Here is a 13,094-nt window from a genome sequence, read left to right as displayed (position 1 = left end):
TTTGTTACTTAACTTCTGCAGATACAGAAAAGGGAGTACAAGCAGAGCAGGAACTATGGTAGAGTATAACAACCACAAACAACAACTTGTTTCTTAGGAAAGCACCTTCCAGCTCTCAAACATTTATTGTTGTAAGGTCAGTCACATTTTGGGGCTTATTAACATGAAATCATTACTAAAAAATTAAAGCCTTAATGCACTTCTGAATCTGATGGCTATTGTTTGAAAATGTAATTGCTGGTATCTACAAGTATTTTCCTCTTTCTAGAGGGAGATTAAAACAAATGATGAATGGCACTGGCTCTATAATGATATTTAAATCTAAGTTTTTTAAAAGAATCTAGAAGCAGTAATACTCATTAGACTGATGTGTTATCTACAGAAAAATTAAGTGGCTTTGGTATTGGTGGTCTCTACAGACATTCTTCTTTCTTTTTAAAGAAAGTCAGACAGTCCACTATTTTAGTGCAATATCCTGTTTTGCTTTTTACCCATGGTCAAATATCTTTTTAACTCTTCATAGAGTATCTAGGGGGAGTTTTTCAAAGGCACTCAACTCCATTGGATTTCAATGGAAGTAAGGCACTTAACTGGCCTCTGTACATTTCCTGTCTAAACTATGTATAAAACCTGCTTGTCCATGGATAATGTTGCACAGAAGACACTTACTCAAGAAGCTGTCACATGACTGTACTGCTACAAAAGGAAGAGTTCACTTAGAGGAGATCTGCCAACAGTTATTTTTGTGAAGATAGGGAAAGAACTACCCGTATTGCAAAAGTGATTTTTGTTTGGGATTGGTTTTTTGGGGGGAAGTCAGCTTCTCACGGCTGTGGTGCCAGATACCAGAAAAGAGAACAGGAAAAAAGGCTCTTGTGTACTCACACTGTCCCCTCTTTCTTTGCTGTGGAAAAAGAAGTAGGTGATCATGTGATTTAAGATCAGAATACATAATCAGGAAGGGGCAGAATTAGAGTGGCATGGGCAACCTTAATTCTATTTCCTAACTTTTGAGTGCTTGACTTAGCATTCTTTTAATATAGTTTTTGGGGATGCAGTTAATTAAATTGTACATTAAATTTCACACTTCAGAGTTGAGGGTGTTTTTAGTTATCAGTTTTATTTATTCATTGTTATTTACTTATTTGAACCATAGAAGTCTATGATAGTTGCATGTAGAGGTTACCTTTTAATTATCAGGTAAATTGGTCAGGCGTGGACTCAAGTGCCAGCAATATGCAGATAATGACACAGCTCCACCTATCCTTCATCACATACAACCACATCACCACCATCAAGATGGCCCAGTGCTTGGATGAGATCAGCTCATGAATGAAAGACAACTGGCTCAAGCTGAACCTCAACAAAACAGAGCTGATGGTGGTGGGTAGAGGAAAGTATTTTGAGGAGTTTGCAGCCACAGTGTCGTCTCATTTGATTGAAAATTCACATCCACAATTGGTCAATTAGTCTGTAGTCTAGGAATACTTTTGGGTTCCTCACTGACCCTTAAACTCTCACAAAGCAACGGACAAGAGTAATGCTTTCCATCATCTCTGGTTAGCTAGGAGACACCATCCCTTCCTGGCAGACAAAGACCTGACCTCAGTTAATCATGCCTTCGTCACCTTTCAGCTGGACTACAGCAATCCAATATACCTGGGGGTGAAACCTTCAGGACTTAGGAAACTCTAACCGATACAAAATGCTGCAGTGTGTCAAACAGCAACACAGACTATCATAAGCAAATCACATCAGTCCCCGGCTCTCTATGCTGGCTTCCCATAGAATTATGAATCAAGTTCGAGGTCTTAGTTGTTATCTTCAAAGTGCTTTCTGGCCTGGGCCTAGGATAACTAAAAGACCATTTAAAGCTCCAGGATAAAGATGCTGGTCAACAACTTTGTTCCTCTGGCATTGCTGAGAGTTCCATTATAAGAGTAAAGCTCATCTGGGCAGAAGACAGAATCTTCTCCGGGTTGGTCCAAGACTGTGGAATCAACTCCCCCAGGAACTAAAGACTATCATAAACCTCACCACTTTCACCTCCAAGTGCAAGGTGCATTTCTTTGACCTTGCTTTCTCAAATATAAACACATAGCAACAGGTATATTGAACAACCACCACCCAACCATAACGAGAAACTCCATTCCATGTTTCTCCCTCTGGTAAGAGAATAAGAGAGCAAACAATGTGTGACAGATGTGTAAGCACATTGTTTACTGCACTACTGCAAGGTGCTCAAACACTACAGTGAAGAGCATGGTATTAAAACCTGAATACAACAAAATACATTCCTACTCTGAGGACCTTATAGTCTAAGACAGTGGTTCTCAACCAGGGGGTACTCAGAGGTTTTCCAGAGGATACGCCACTCATCTAGATAGTGTTTCTCAACCTGGGGGTTGCAGCACCCGAGGAGGGGGTCGTCGAGAGATTGGTTTGGGGGGGGGGTCACAAGTGCAGGGCTGGCATTAGGGGTGATCAGCAGGGCAGCTAACCAGGGGCCCCCGCAAAGCTAAGTTACATGCTTTAGCCCCAGGCGGCAGGGCTCGGGCTTCAGACAAGGCTCACAAGTGAAAAAACAGGCTCAAGTATCACACTGAAATGTAAGTACAATATTTATATTCCAATCAATGTATTTTATAATTATATAGTAAAAATAAGAAAGTAAGCAATTTTTCAGTAAGTGTGTGCTGTGACATTTCTGTCTTTTTAGGTCTGATTGTATAAGTAGTTTAAGTGAGGTGAAACTTGGGGTACGCAAGACAAATCAGACTCCTGAAATGGATACAGTAGTCTAGAAAGGTTGAGAACCACTGATCTAAAATAAACAGTTCAGATGGGGAACGGAAGTAGAGTTTAAAGGCAAGATTACATTAATACAAAATGAAATTACGAAATAGTTGAAGTTTATGCATATATAATGTTCATTCCTAATTTTCTATTTTATTTATATTGCTTTTTGAAAGCATGTGTTTTGTATCCAATTTTATTTTTCCTTTTTTTGTGGGAGAAGACACGTTAGATGTTTATTATTATTTAAAGGCCAGATCAGGTCGTCTCACCTCCTGTATTTCACAGGTCACCAACATCATCCAGCACCTGTACACTAAATCCAACAACCGAAAGATCACAACCCAGAGACTAGGCTATTATGTGCCCCAGGCAAGAATTGGAGGGACTGAGATGAACCAGTGCCCGAAGCTGCTGCAATGTCAGGAAAATGATTAAGTGAGATGAACCCAGATAATCCTGGCAAGTGATCCAACCCACACACTGCAGAAAAAGGCGAATACCTCGCCAATCCAGGTCACTGCCAGTGTGATCTGTGGGAAAAATTCCTTCCTGACCCCATATAGGTTAATGGTCCGGCCCTGAACATGTGAGCAAGAACCAGCCAGCCAGCCAAGCACCTGGCAGAAAATGCTTGGTGCCACCTAAGAGCCCTGGCCCTCCTGATCCCATCTCCAGCCATGGCCATGCCTGATGTTTCAGAAGAAGGAGATTTCCTCAATCAGCCCTTTCATCTAATAACTTCAGAAAATTTGTCTACACTTGTGCAGAAGTCACTCGCCTGAAATAGTTTAAAACAGTTTATTAATAATTTAGGATAATTTGGTTGAAGCGTTTAACCACTGTTGATAGGACTCAACCACGTAACAACTGTTAAAAATAGATTTTTAAATAAGAGACTAATACACACCGATTACCTAACCCATATTAAAGCCATTTTATACTAAAGCTATTTTAAGCTTTGCTTAATAATGAATCAGAAAATATGGTTCAGAGACGAGTGTGGACAGGGCTGAAGGATAGTATAATCACAAAACAGACTGTTACATGACCATTTTCGCTTATCCATTTTTCTGAAACAACTTTTCCCTCTCATTTACCAACTAAAAGCCAAAGGCAAACCCAACATTTGCACTAGAAGTGGGTCAGACTGACCATGCCCTGCAAACAGAAAAGGGAAGTATTGGTTAAGAGATGCAAAGTAAAGATCTGGAAATAAAAATAAAATGCATTTTTTGTGATGAGCGTTTCCAGTCTCATTTCCAGATTAAAGTGACAGGCTTTAACACTGGGGTTAGGTAATGAGAGGTTGACATGGTTGCCACAAAGAAAATTAAATAAATTACAACTAATATGGTAATCCATCCTAGAGATTAGTCACATTACAAATAAAATAGCCAATATGTGGGCCATCTAACATGCAACAACAGTGCTGTTGAAAATGGGAGAAGCCTAGACAAACATGGAAATGAGCCAAGATGCAACATTGAGCAAAGCGACTTCATAGAACAGCATCAACTTTTGAAAGAACTGCCTGGCTCTCCGGATGACGTGTCGTTAAATAAGCCTTTCTTCAGTTACATACATTTTATTAGACAAGATTGTCTTTTAACTAGGAACTGCACATTAAAACAAACATTGCTTTCACATTTAAGCACAAACATTTAAAACTGGTTGAGACCTGCATTAGCCTGTAGTATTAAAGGATGCCAATGTCATTTTTATACTGATTCATTTTTTTTTAAAAAGAAAGGGTAGTCATGGTCGGCAATAAATCAATGTGAGGTCAGTGATGCCAGCTGTAAACAAGTCAGGTAAGGCATGAACTTGCCTTTTAAATTCACTCAATAGTAAGTAGTTTCAGTAATGGTCTCATTCACATCAGCACTGAAATCTGCTTATCAGAAATAAGTCTGTATAACTGCAAAAAATTTCATCTAAACGCCTTGAGGAAGGGACTACTTCACTTTTCTCAGAACAAAGTAATTATTAAAATCCCAATGACAGTATGAAAGTGCATTCTCTGAGAATCATCTATATGATGTCAAGTAATTATACAGTTCTCACTGAGGAAGTTGAGCATGCTCCCTTTTTCACTGGTAGCTCATTGTACATAGTACAGCGCCACTTGTGATTTCATATATTAAAAGTAAAGTTCTGTTGGAAAGTCCATGAAACAGCAACTTTGGTGTGGCCTGCTAGATAGCATTCATGAGATGGAAATTAGCTTTACAGAACAAGGCTTGACAAATGGGGAAGTAAAAAAATACAGAAAAAAGCCTAGTCGCTCTTAGATCTTAATGTCTTTATCAAAGATTTGTGAAGATCAGCAGCTTCATTATTACTTGCATAAAGCCAGCTGGGTGCACTGCCTTGTGTCTACCTGTTGGATGTACATGTTTAAGGATTTAACTTTTGCCTTGTTTTCTGAATGTTCCACACTCACACGGAAATTGAAATGCTGGTGTACTACCAAATGAATGTAGCCTTTTGCTTGTTTAGTAAGCTGCCATTTTGGATTTCATCAAGATAGTTATACAGAATAAAATGTATATTAAGAAGGCAACACAGAATTCTGAAAGCAAGCATTTTCAGGTACTGTAAGTTCAATAAGATGTTAAAGCTCTAGAGAGGGAGATTCCCAAGCATGTTTTTGGAAGGTTAGGGTGTAGTGGAGAAGATAACTGAACAGAAGATAATTATTTCAACTTCAATGTGAAAACTAATGGTACTGATAGCTAGTAACTCATGAGGATTACAATTGATTAGATTATAATGGTGGAAAGTGCCATGCTGTAGAAGTATGATTTGTTGAACAGTTTTGTTATTCGCCCTCTACCCACCCCCCAAATACAAGAAACTGAAGTTCTCTCTAATGTGTAAGATGCAGTACATGCAGTAAATGAGGAAAATCAAACAATAACTGTGCATTCTGAATAAGATGACTAGTATCCCTACATATTCACTTGCTAATGGCAAGTAAGAATCTTTTCCTGGGCAGAGGGAGGCTTACCCCCATTTCTACAGAATGTAAGCTTTCATAAAAAAAATCATTTTATGACAATTAAAAATGTTAGCAGAGGGCTTTTCCATATAAGGGGAAAGGCCCAGAATAATCATTGTAGAATAGCTACTGCCTATTTCACCTAATTCACAAAAAGGCACTTTTAGTACAGAGTAAGAGTGTCCACACAGGGAGTTAGTGCCAAATAACTATTGCACTTGGGCTTTGGAGCTGTGCTCCGGCTCCGCTCCAGCTCCAGGCAAAAACCTGCAGCTCCATTGCTCTGGAGCTGCTCCACGCTCTGCTCCAAAGCCCTGCTTTAAATTCACACCTTAGCTATTTTATGCTAACTTCCCCATAGGGTTCTGTATAGAAAAACCCTAAATGTGACCTGGTGTTGTCTTTCTGAATCTGCAGACAGGCTGAAATAACAGAAAGGTGTGAACTGCCAAAAGCACAAGTCCTGGCAACAGAACAATTTGAGCAGCTAAGGGCTAGTCTACACTGACAATGCTTTAATGTGACGCTCTCCCAGTGCTTTAAAAACACCACCTCAATGAGAGGCGTGGCTCCTAGCGCTGGTGCACTGTTTACACTGGCGCTTTACAGCACTGAAACTTGCTGTGCTCAGGGGGGTGTTTTTTCACACCCTGAGCAAGAAAGTTGCAGTGCTGTAAATTGCCAGTGTAGACAAGCCCTAAGCGGTGTGTGCTGGTAATGGTTCCTCAGCCTGGAAGATGAGAGAAATCCTTCCTTTCAAGCTTGTGTGGCCATTATGCATATGCCTACACTGTATCTGGGAATGAGCTTCCCAGCCCAGTTGACAGACTTATGGTAATGGGGCCCATGCTAGTGTACTAACAATAGCTATATACCCTGCAGCTTGGACTGGGGCTTGGGTTTTCAAGACTGAGGGGAATAAGGGTGGGCTTGAGAGCCCGAGTGCCAGCCTGAGCCTCAATGTCAAAGCAACATTTACACAGCTATTCTTACTCTGTGGACTCAGACAGAGAGGCTCACTCCCAGATGTAGTGTAGATATGCCCAGAAGGGTTGGAGTAACCAGTGCTCCTTGGTCTCCAGCATGAAAGAGCTGACAGATCTATCCACTGGATAGCTAAGACCAAATCACATGCAAATTTGGGCTAGGAAGCAAAAGAAACACGTGTTCTCAGAATTTGGGGAGTACCCACAGAGAGCAGCATAGTATCAGTTCTATACAAGATGGACTTCAAGCAGCCACAGACTAAGAGGCAGGAATTAGTTTGAAATGTAAAGCACTTTGAGACCTAAAGATTAGAAATGCTATATAAAAGCTAAGTATTAGTATTATTATTAGAACAGTTTCCGTTCCAAGAATATTTTTGTAAAATATATAGGCTATAGCTCAACCAGAAATTATGGCCTTGATGCAAGAATTACTGGATGAACTAGTATGGCCCCCGTTTTGCAGGAAGTCAGACTAGAGAATAATAGTCCTTTTTGTTCTAAAGACCTATTAATCTCAACTTTACAGTGTGCCTTATTTTAAATCTTCAAAACTGCTGTGTCTAATTTCTGGGATGCTTCTGCTATCCCAATCCCACACAATAATGTGCACACATTTGAAGCTCTCATGGAGGAGGGTAAAGCAAGCATTTTTACTAATGACCTACCTCCTCGATCATATGTAAAGGGCTGTTGGTCAGGTGAGATAATATACTTCATAATGTAAAAGTTTGTTGCAAGAGCTCACTACAACATCAGCAATTAAGTCTTCTGATGAGTGGGACTGATGATATGCAGATTAGACCGGTTATATTGCACTTGGTTTTTTATATAAATTAATAGTCTGTTTTTACATCACCGGGTATCATTTATCCATAGAATTTCTTCCTTGGGATGTGCAGACAACAGCAGCTCAGAAATTTAAGCACTCCTGGGCCAGGAAAAGCAGCTTTATGGGGGGAAGGGTGAGAGGGAAGAAGAGAGAGACACGACAGGCAGCCGCTGCTGGACAAAGGGACAATTTGCCAGCTGTGAGCAGCCCAACTGGCAGCGGAGCGCGGTTCTGCAGGATGAAGTACCGCGGGCACTTACGTGCACAAACACAACGCTCCAGACTGTGAGCGGCGCCTACAGCTGCACGCAAAGGCTGCGGCTCCCCACCTCCGTGTTCAATGGGGGGGCGCCACGAAAAGAGGCAGGAAACCGGGACCTGGTCCCCCTCTTTTGGGGGATGTATCTAGACCCCCCTCTTCCCAGGCCCCAACTGCTACACCTAGAGGGAGCTCCTCGGGACCGGGCTCCGTGCAGGGGGCGGGGACCGGGCTCCGTGCAGGGGGCGGGGACCGGGCCCCGCTCCGCTCCCCTTCCCCCATTCTCCGGGCAGGGGGCGGCTCCCCGGGCCCCCGCTCCGCTCCCCTTCCCCCGGGCGGCTCCCCGGGCCCCCGCTCCTTCCCCCGGGCTCCGGGCGGCTCCCCGGGCCCCCGCTCCGTTCCCCTTCCCCAGGGCAGGGGGCGGCTCCCCGGGCCTCACGGGCAGCTCTAACCGCCCACCCGCGGCCGCCGAGGGGCTCGGTGCGGGGGCGGGCCCAGCCGTGCCCCGGCATTTACCTTCCCGGTACTTCCTGCGCAGCCGCCGGTGGACGCTCTTCACCACCCCGGAGAGCTTCTCCTGCTCTAGCTTCCTCTCCTGCTCCGGGGGCTGGGTCAGGGCCGTGGCAGCGGCAGCCCCGGGCCGCGGCTCGGGCTCCATGGTGCTACCGCGGCTCCTCCCCCCTCAGCACGCAGCCGGCCGCGAGGTGAGAGCGCTGCGCTCTGCTCTGTCTCTATGGCAGGTCGGAGCCAGCACCGGGCATGCGTGTCATGTGATGTCCCGCGTTGCCTGCTGGGAAGTGTAGTCCTCAGTCATTGACAGCACAGGGGCAGTCTCTCGCTCACAGGCCAGGGTCGGAGGCGGAGCTGCCTGAAGCCAGTCTTGTATGCAGTGCAGTGGTGTGGGTCCCAGCACCTTAGAGAGACAACGTGGGTGAGATAATATCTTGTATTGGACCAATTTCTCTTGGTGAGAGAAACAAGCTCCTGAGCTACACAGAGCTTCTCTTAGGTCTGGGACTGGTACGCTGAGGTCACAGCTAAATGCAAGGTGGAGCAGATTGATAGCATAAGTAGTTAGCCCATGTAACGGATGGTTCAAGGTGAAGTGGCCTGTTAACACCTTTGCAGTCATAGGACAAAAGGGGGAATTAGTGGACTACAGATTGTTATAATAAGCCATAAATCCGATGTCTCTAGTCAGTCCATTATTTTTAGTGGCCAGCAGAGTTATGAATTTAAGCTCCCAAGCTCATCCTTTGAAAGTGTTGTACAGGTTTCCTTTGAGGATGAGTACTGATAGCTCAGCTATCAAGTGATTGCTTTGTGAAAAGTGTTCACACACAGGTAATAGAGTTTTTGTCTTCTATTATTTTCCTGTTTCAGAGTGGTAGCCATGTTAGTCTGTATCAGCAAAAAGAACGAGGAGTCCTTGTGGCACCTTAGAGACTAACCAATGTATTTGAGCATAAGCTTTCGTGGGCTAAAATCCACTTCATCAGAGGCATGCACTAGAAAATACAGTAGGAAGACACATATACACAGAGAACATGAAAAAATTGGTGTTGCCATACTAAAACTACAACAAGAGTAATCCATTAAGGTGGGGTATTATCAACAGGAGAGAAAAAACTTTTGTAGTGATAATCAGGATGGCCCATTTCCAACAGTTGACAAGAAGTTGTGAGTAACAGTGTGTGTGTGTGTGGGGGGGGAATTAGCATGGGGAAATAGTTTTTAGTTTGTGTAATGACCCATCCACTCCCAGTCTTTATTCAAGCCTAATTTAATGGTGTCTACTTTGTAAATTAATTCTAATTCTGGAGTTTCTCATTGGAGTCTGTCTATGAAGTTTTTTTGTTGGAGTATTGCGACTTTGAGGTCTGTAATTGAGTGACCAGGGAGGTTGAAGTGTTCTCAGACTGTTTTTTGATTATTATAATTCTTGACATCTGATTTGTGTCCATTTATTCTTTTGCATAGAGACTGTCCAGTTTGGCCAATGCACATGGCAGGAGAGGCATTGCTGGCACATATCACATTGGTAGATGTGCAGGTGAACGAGCCTCTGATAGTGTGGCTGATGTGATTAGGTCCTATGATGGTGTCCCCTGAATAGATATGTGGTCAGAGTTGGCAACAGGCTTTGTTGCAAGGATAGGTTCCTGTGTTAGTGTTTTTGTTTTGTGGTGTGTGGTTGCTAGTGAGTATTTGCTTCAGGTTGGGGGGCTGTCTTCCAAGATCTGTCAGGGTGAGGAATTGTCCTTCAGGATAGGTTGTAAATCCTTGATGATGCTCTGGAGAGGTTTTAGTTGGGGGCTGAAGGTGATGGCTAGTGGCGTTCTGTTACTTTCTTTGTTGGGCCTGTCCTGTAGTAGGTGACTTCTGGGTACTCTTCTGTTCCTGTCATTCTGTTTCTTCACTTCAGCAGGTGGGTATTGTAGTTGTAAGAATGCTTGATAAAGATCTTGTAGGTGTTTGTCTCCGTCTGAGATGTTGGAGCAAATGCGGTTGTATCTTAGAGCTTGGCTGTAGACAATGGATCATATGGTGTGGTCTGGATGAAACCTGGAGGCATGTACATAAATATAGCAGTCAGTAGGTTTCTGGTATCGGGTGGTGTTTATGTGACCATTGCTTATTAGCACTCTAGTGTCCAGGAAGTGGATCTCTTGTGTGGACTGGTCCAGGCTAAGGTTGATGGTGGGATGGAAATTGTTGAAATCATGGTGGAATTCCTCAAGGGCTTCTTTTCCGTGGGTCCAGATGATGAAGATAGTGCAAGTAGAATAGGGGCATTAGGGGACGAGAACTGAGGAAGCGTTGTTCTAAGTCAGCCCACCTTAATTGATTACTCTTGTTATAGTTAGTATGGCAACACCCATTTTTTCATGTTCTCTATGTATATATATCTTCCTGCTGTATTTTCCACTGCATGCCTCCGATGAAGTGGGTTTTAGCCCACGAAAGCTTATGCTCAAATACATTTGTTAGTCTCTAAGGTGCCACAAGTACTCCTTGTTCTTTTTATTATTTTCCTGTGTGAGTTCATTCGAGAGCCTAGTGATTGTCTGGTTTCACCCACATAGTTGTTATTGGGGCAGTTAGTGCACTGGATGAGGTACACCACATGTTGTGATAGGCATGTGGAGGACCCATGCATCTTGAAAGGTGTGTTGAGGGGGCAGGTGAGAGTGTTGATCATTATAGCAGTGGAGATATGTCTGCAGGTTTTGCATCTATTGTTCTGGCAGGGTCAGCTGGCACTTTAAGTTCTATGGGGAACTTGCTTCTGATTATGAGCTTGGAGAGGTTAGGGGGTTGCTTGAAGGACAGGAGAGACGGTTCAGGAAAGATTTCTTTCAGGGTGGGGTCTATGATGCCGTATGGTTGAAAAGACCATTTGTATCAGTGTTGCTATCAGTGTATACATTTGTAACAAAATTTATACAAAGTGTATCTTATAAAATACAAGTTGAAATGTTATGATTTGCTAAGTATGATTATCCTGTTTATATGCAGATATTATCTATGTATCTGAAGTTATGAATATTGGCTATGTATCTGTGTCTTACATAAGTGTTATGTGCCTGTATGATGCACCCCCCCCTCCCCCGATAGCTATCTAATTATGATGTAAATCTATGTGTTGATGGCCCATTAAGGACACTCCACTCTCACACTGGGCCACTGAAGAAACTCATCCTGTCCAGACAGCTCTTCTTGCAGATGCCTCAGACAACAAGTAGCCAATGGCCACCTCCTGTAATTTAAGGCATGGCTACACTTGCAAGTTAGAGCGCATTAAAGCAGCCCCGGGCATTCTAACTCATGACGCGTCCATACTGGCAAGGCATATAGAGCGCTCTGACTCTGCGGCTAGAGCACTCCTGGTAATCCACCTCGGTGAGTGGAATATTTGATGTGTCCCTGCTGGAGCGCCGCGGCGCCAGTGTGGATGCCCTGGTCTGTTAATGCGCTCTGATCATCTCCCAGAAGTGTTCCACAATGCCTGTTCTAGCCACTCTGGTCATCACTTTGAACTCTACTGCCCTGCCCTCAGGTGACCAACCATCAGATCCGCCCTTTAAATTCTCTGGGAATTTTGAAAATCCCCTTCCTGTTTGCTCAGCCGGGTGTGGAGTGCTCTCAGCGAATCTTTCCCGGTGACCAGGCGATCCCCAGTATGGAGCAATGGCAAGATGCTGGACCTCATCAGTGTTTGGGGGGAGGACGCTGTCCAGTCCCAGCTGTGCTCCAGCTGTAGGAATTATGATACCCTTGGGCAGATATCAAGGGACATGATGGAAAGGGGCCATGAGTGGGACGCACTACAGTGCAGGGTTAAAGCGAAGGAGCTGCAGAATGCCTACTGCAAAGCCCACGAGGCAAACTGCCACTCCAGTGCTGCCCCCTCGACCTGCCATTTCTACAAAGAGCTGAACGCGATACTTGGGGCGACCCCACCTCCACTCCGAGTACCACCATGGACACTTCCGAGCCCAGTTCAACAAGGCAGGAGGAGGAGAAAAGAGGGAGCGAGGGTGCTAAGGAGGAGGAAGACACCTCGGCATCCTTAGATGCATGCAGCCAGGAGCTGTCTTCAAGCCAGAAGGAAGGTAGCCAGTCATGGCGGCTGGTGCTTGGGGAAAGACAAACACCAGAGGAGGTGCCTGGTAAGCAGTTTTTATTTTGGGAAGGAAGTTATTCAGTACGGGCTCTTGGGGTGAGGAGGGTTAGGGTTGCATGCATGCCTAGACGCATTGATGTGCTCTCTCACATCGCGGTAATTGGCCTCAGTGATCTCTTCAAAGGTCTCATCCAGAACTTGGGCAATGCGCATGTGCAGGTTTCTTGGGAGAGCCACTGAGGCCTTGTCCCAGTCAGGCTAACATGTCCGTGCCACTGTGCCATGAGGGGCGGGGGGACCATTGCTGCACACTGGCAAGCTGCATATGGGCCAGGGCGGAAGCCGCATTGTAGTAGAAGACCCTCCCTTGCTTCCCTCAGCAGCGAGATATCTTCCAGGACAAACTCCTGAGGAAAATGTGGGGACAGCGTTCAGTATAGGGGCTGCCTGCAGCTGTTGGCTCTCCCCAAGGCACAGAAACCCAGAGGACAGTACGGCCATGAAACAATCAGTCCCCCTTGACCCTGTGCTTACTCGCCATTTTGGGGCTCCCGTGGGTTATGTCCACTCTGCTTTGGGATGGGCAAATT

The 13,094-nt window shown here is 44.5% G+C and overlaps 1 protein-coding gene and 1 long non-coding RNA gene across 4 annotated transcripts in view; one reads left to right on the top strand and one right to left on the bottom strand.

The window, feature by feature from the left end:
- Nucleotides 1–8,638, bottom strand: part of BMT2 (base methyltransferase of 25S rRNA 2 homolog) — a 59,767-nt gene extending 51,129 nt beyond the window's left edge. Inside the window, exon 1 of one of the 3 annotated variants that reach the window (XM_065556535.1) lies at nucleotides 8,394–8,638. In XM_065556535.1, coding sequence (XP_065412607.1) covers nucleotides 8,394–8,535 — 142 coding nt within the window. In that variant the 5' untranslated portion in view covers nucleotides 8,536–8,638. The remainder of the gene's footprint in view (nucleotides 1–8,393) is intronic. The other 2 variants (XM_065556532.1, XM_065556542.1) reach the window with 2 other exon arrangements.
- Nucleotides 8,639–8,675: 37 nt separating this feature from the next.
- LOC122172163 (uncharacterized) overlaps nucleotides 8,676–13,094 on the top strand; it is an 88,481-nt gene continuing 84,062 nt past the window's right edge. The window contains exon 1 of the long non-coding RNA XR_006172221.2: nucleotides 8,676–8,804. This is a non-coding gene — a long non-coding RNA (uncharacterized LOC122172163). The remainder of the gene's footprint in view (nucleotides 8,805–13,094) is intronic.

This window comes from Chrysemys picta, chromosome 1, assembly GCF_011386835.1.
Source record: "Chrysemys picta bellii isolate R12L10 chromosome 1, ASM1138683v2, whole genome shotgun sequence".
NCBI classification, from domain to species: domain Eukaryota; kingdom Metazoa; phylum Chordata; order Testudines; family Emydidae; genus Chrysemys; species Chrysemys picta.
This window is presented reverse-complemented; position numbering and strand designations above follow the sequence as displayed.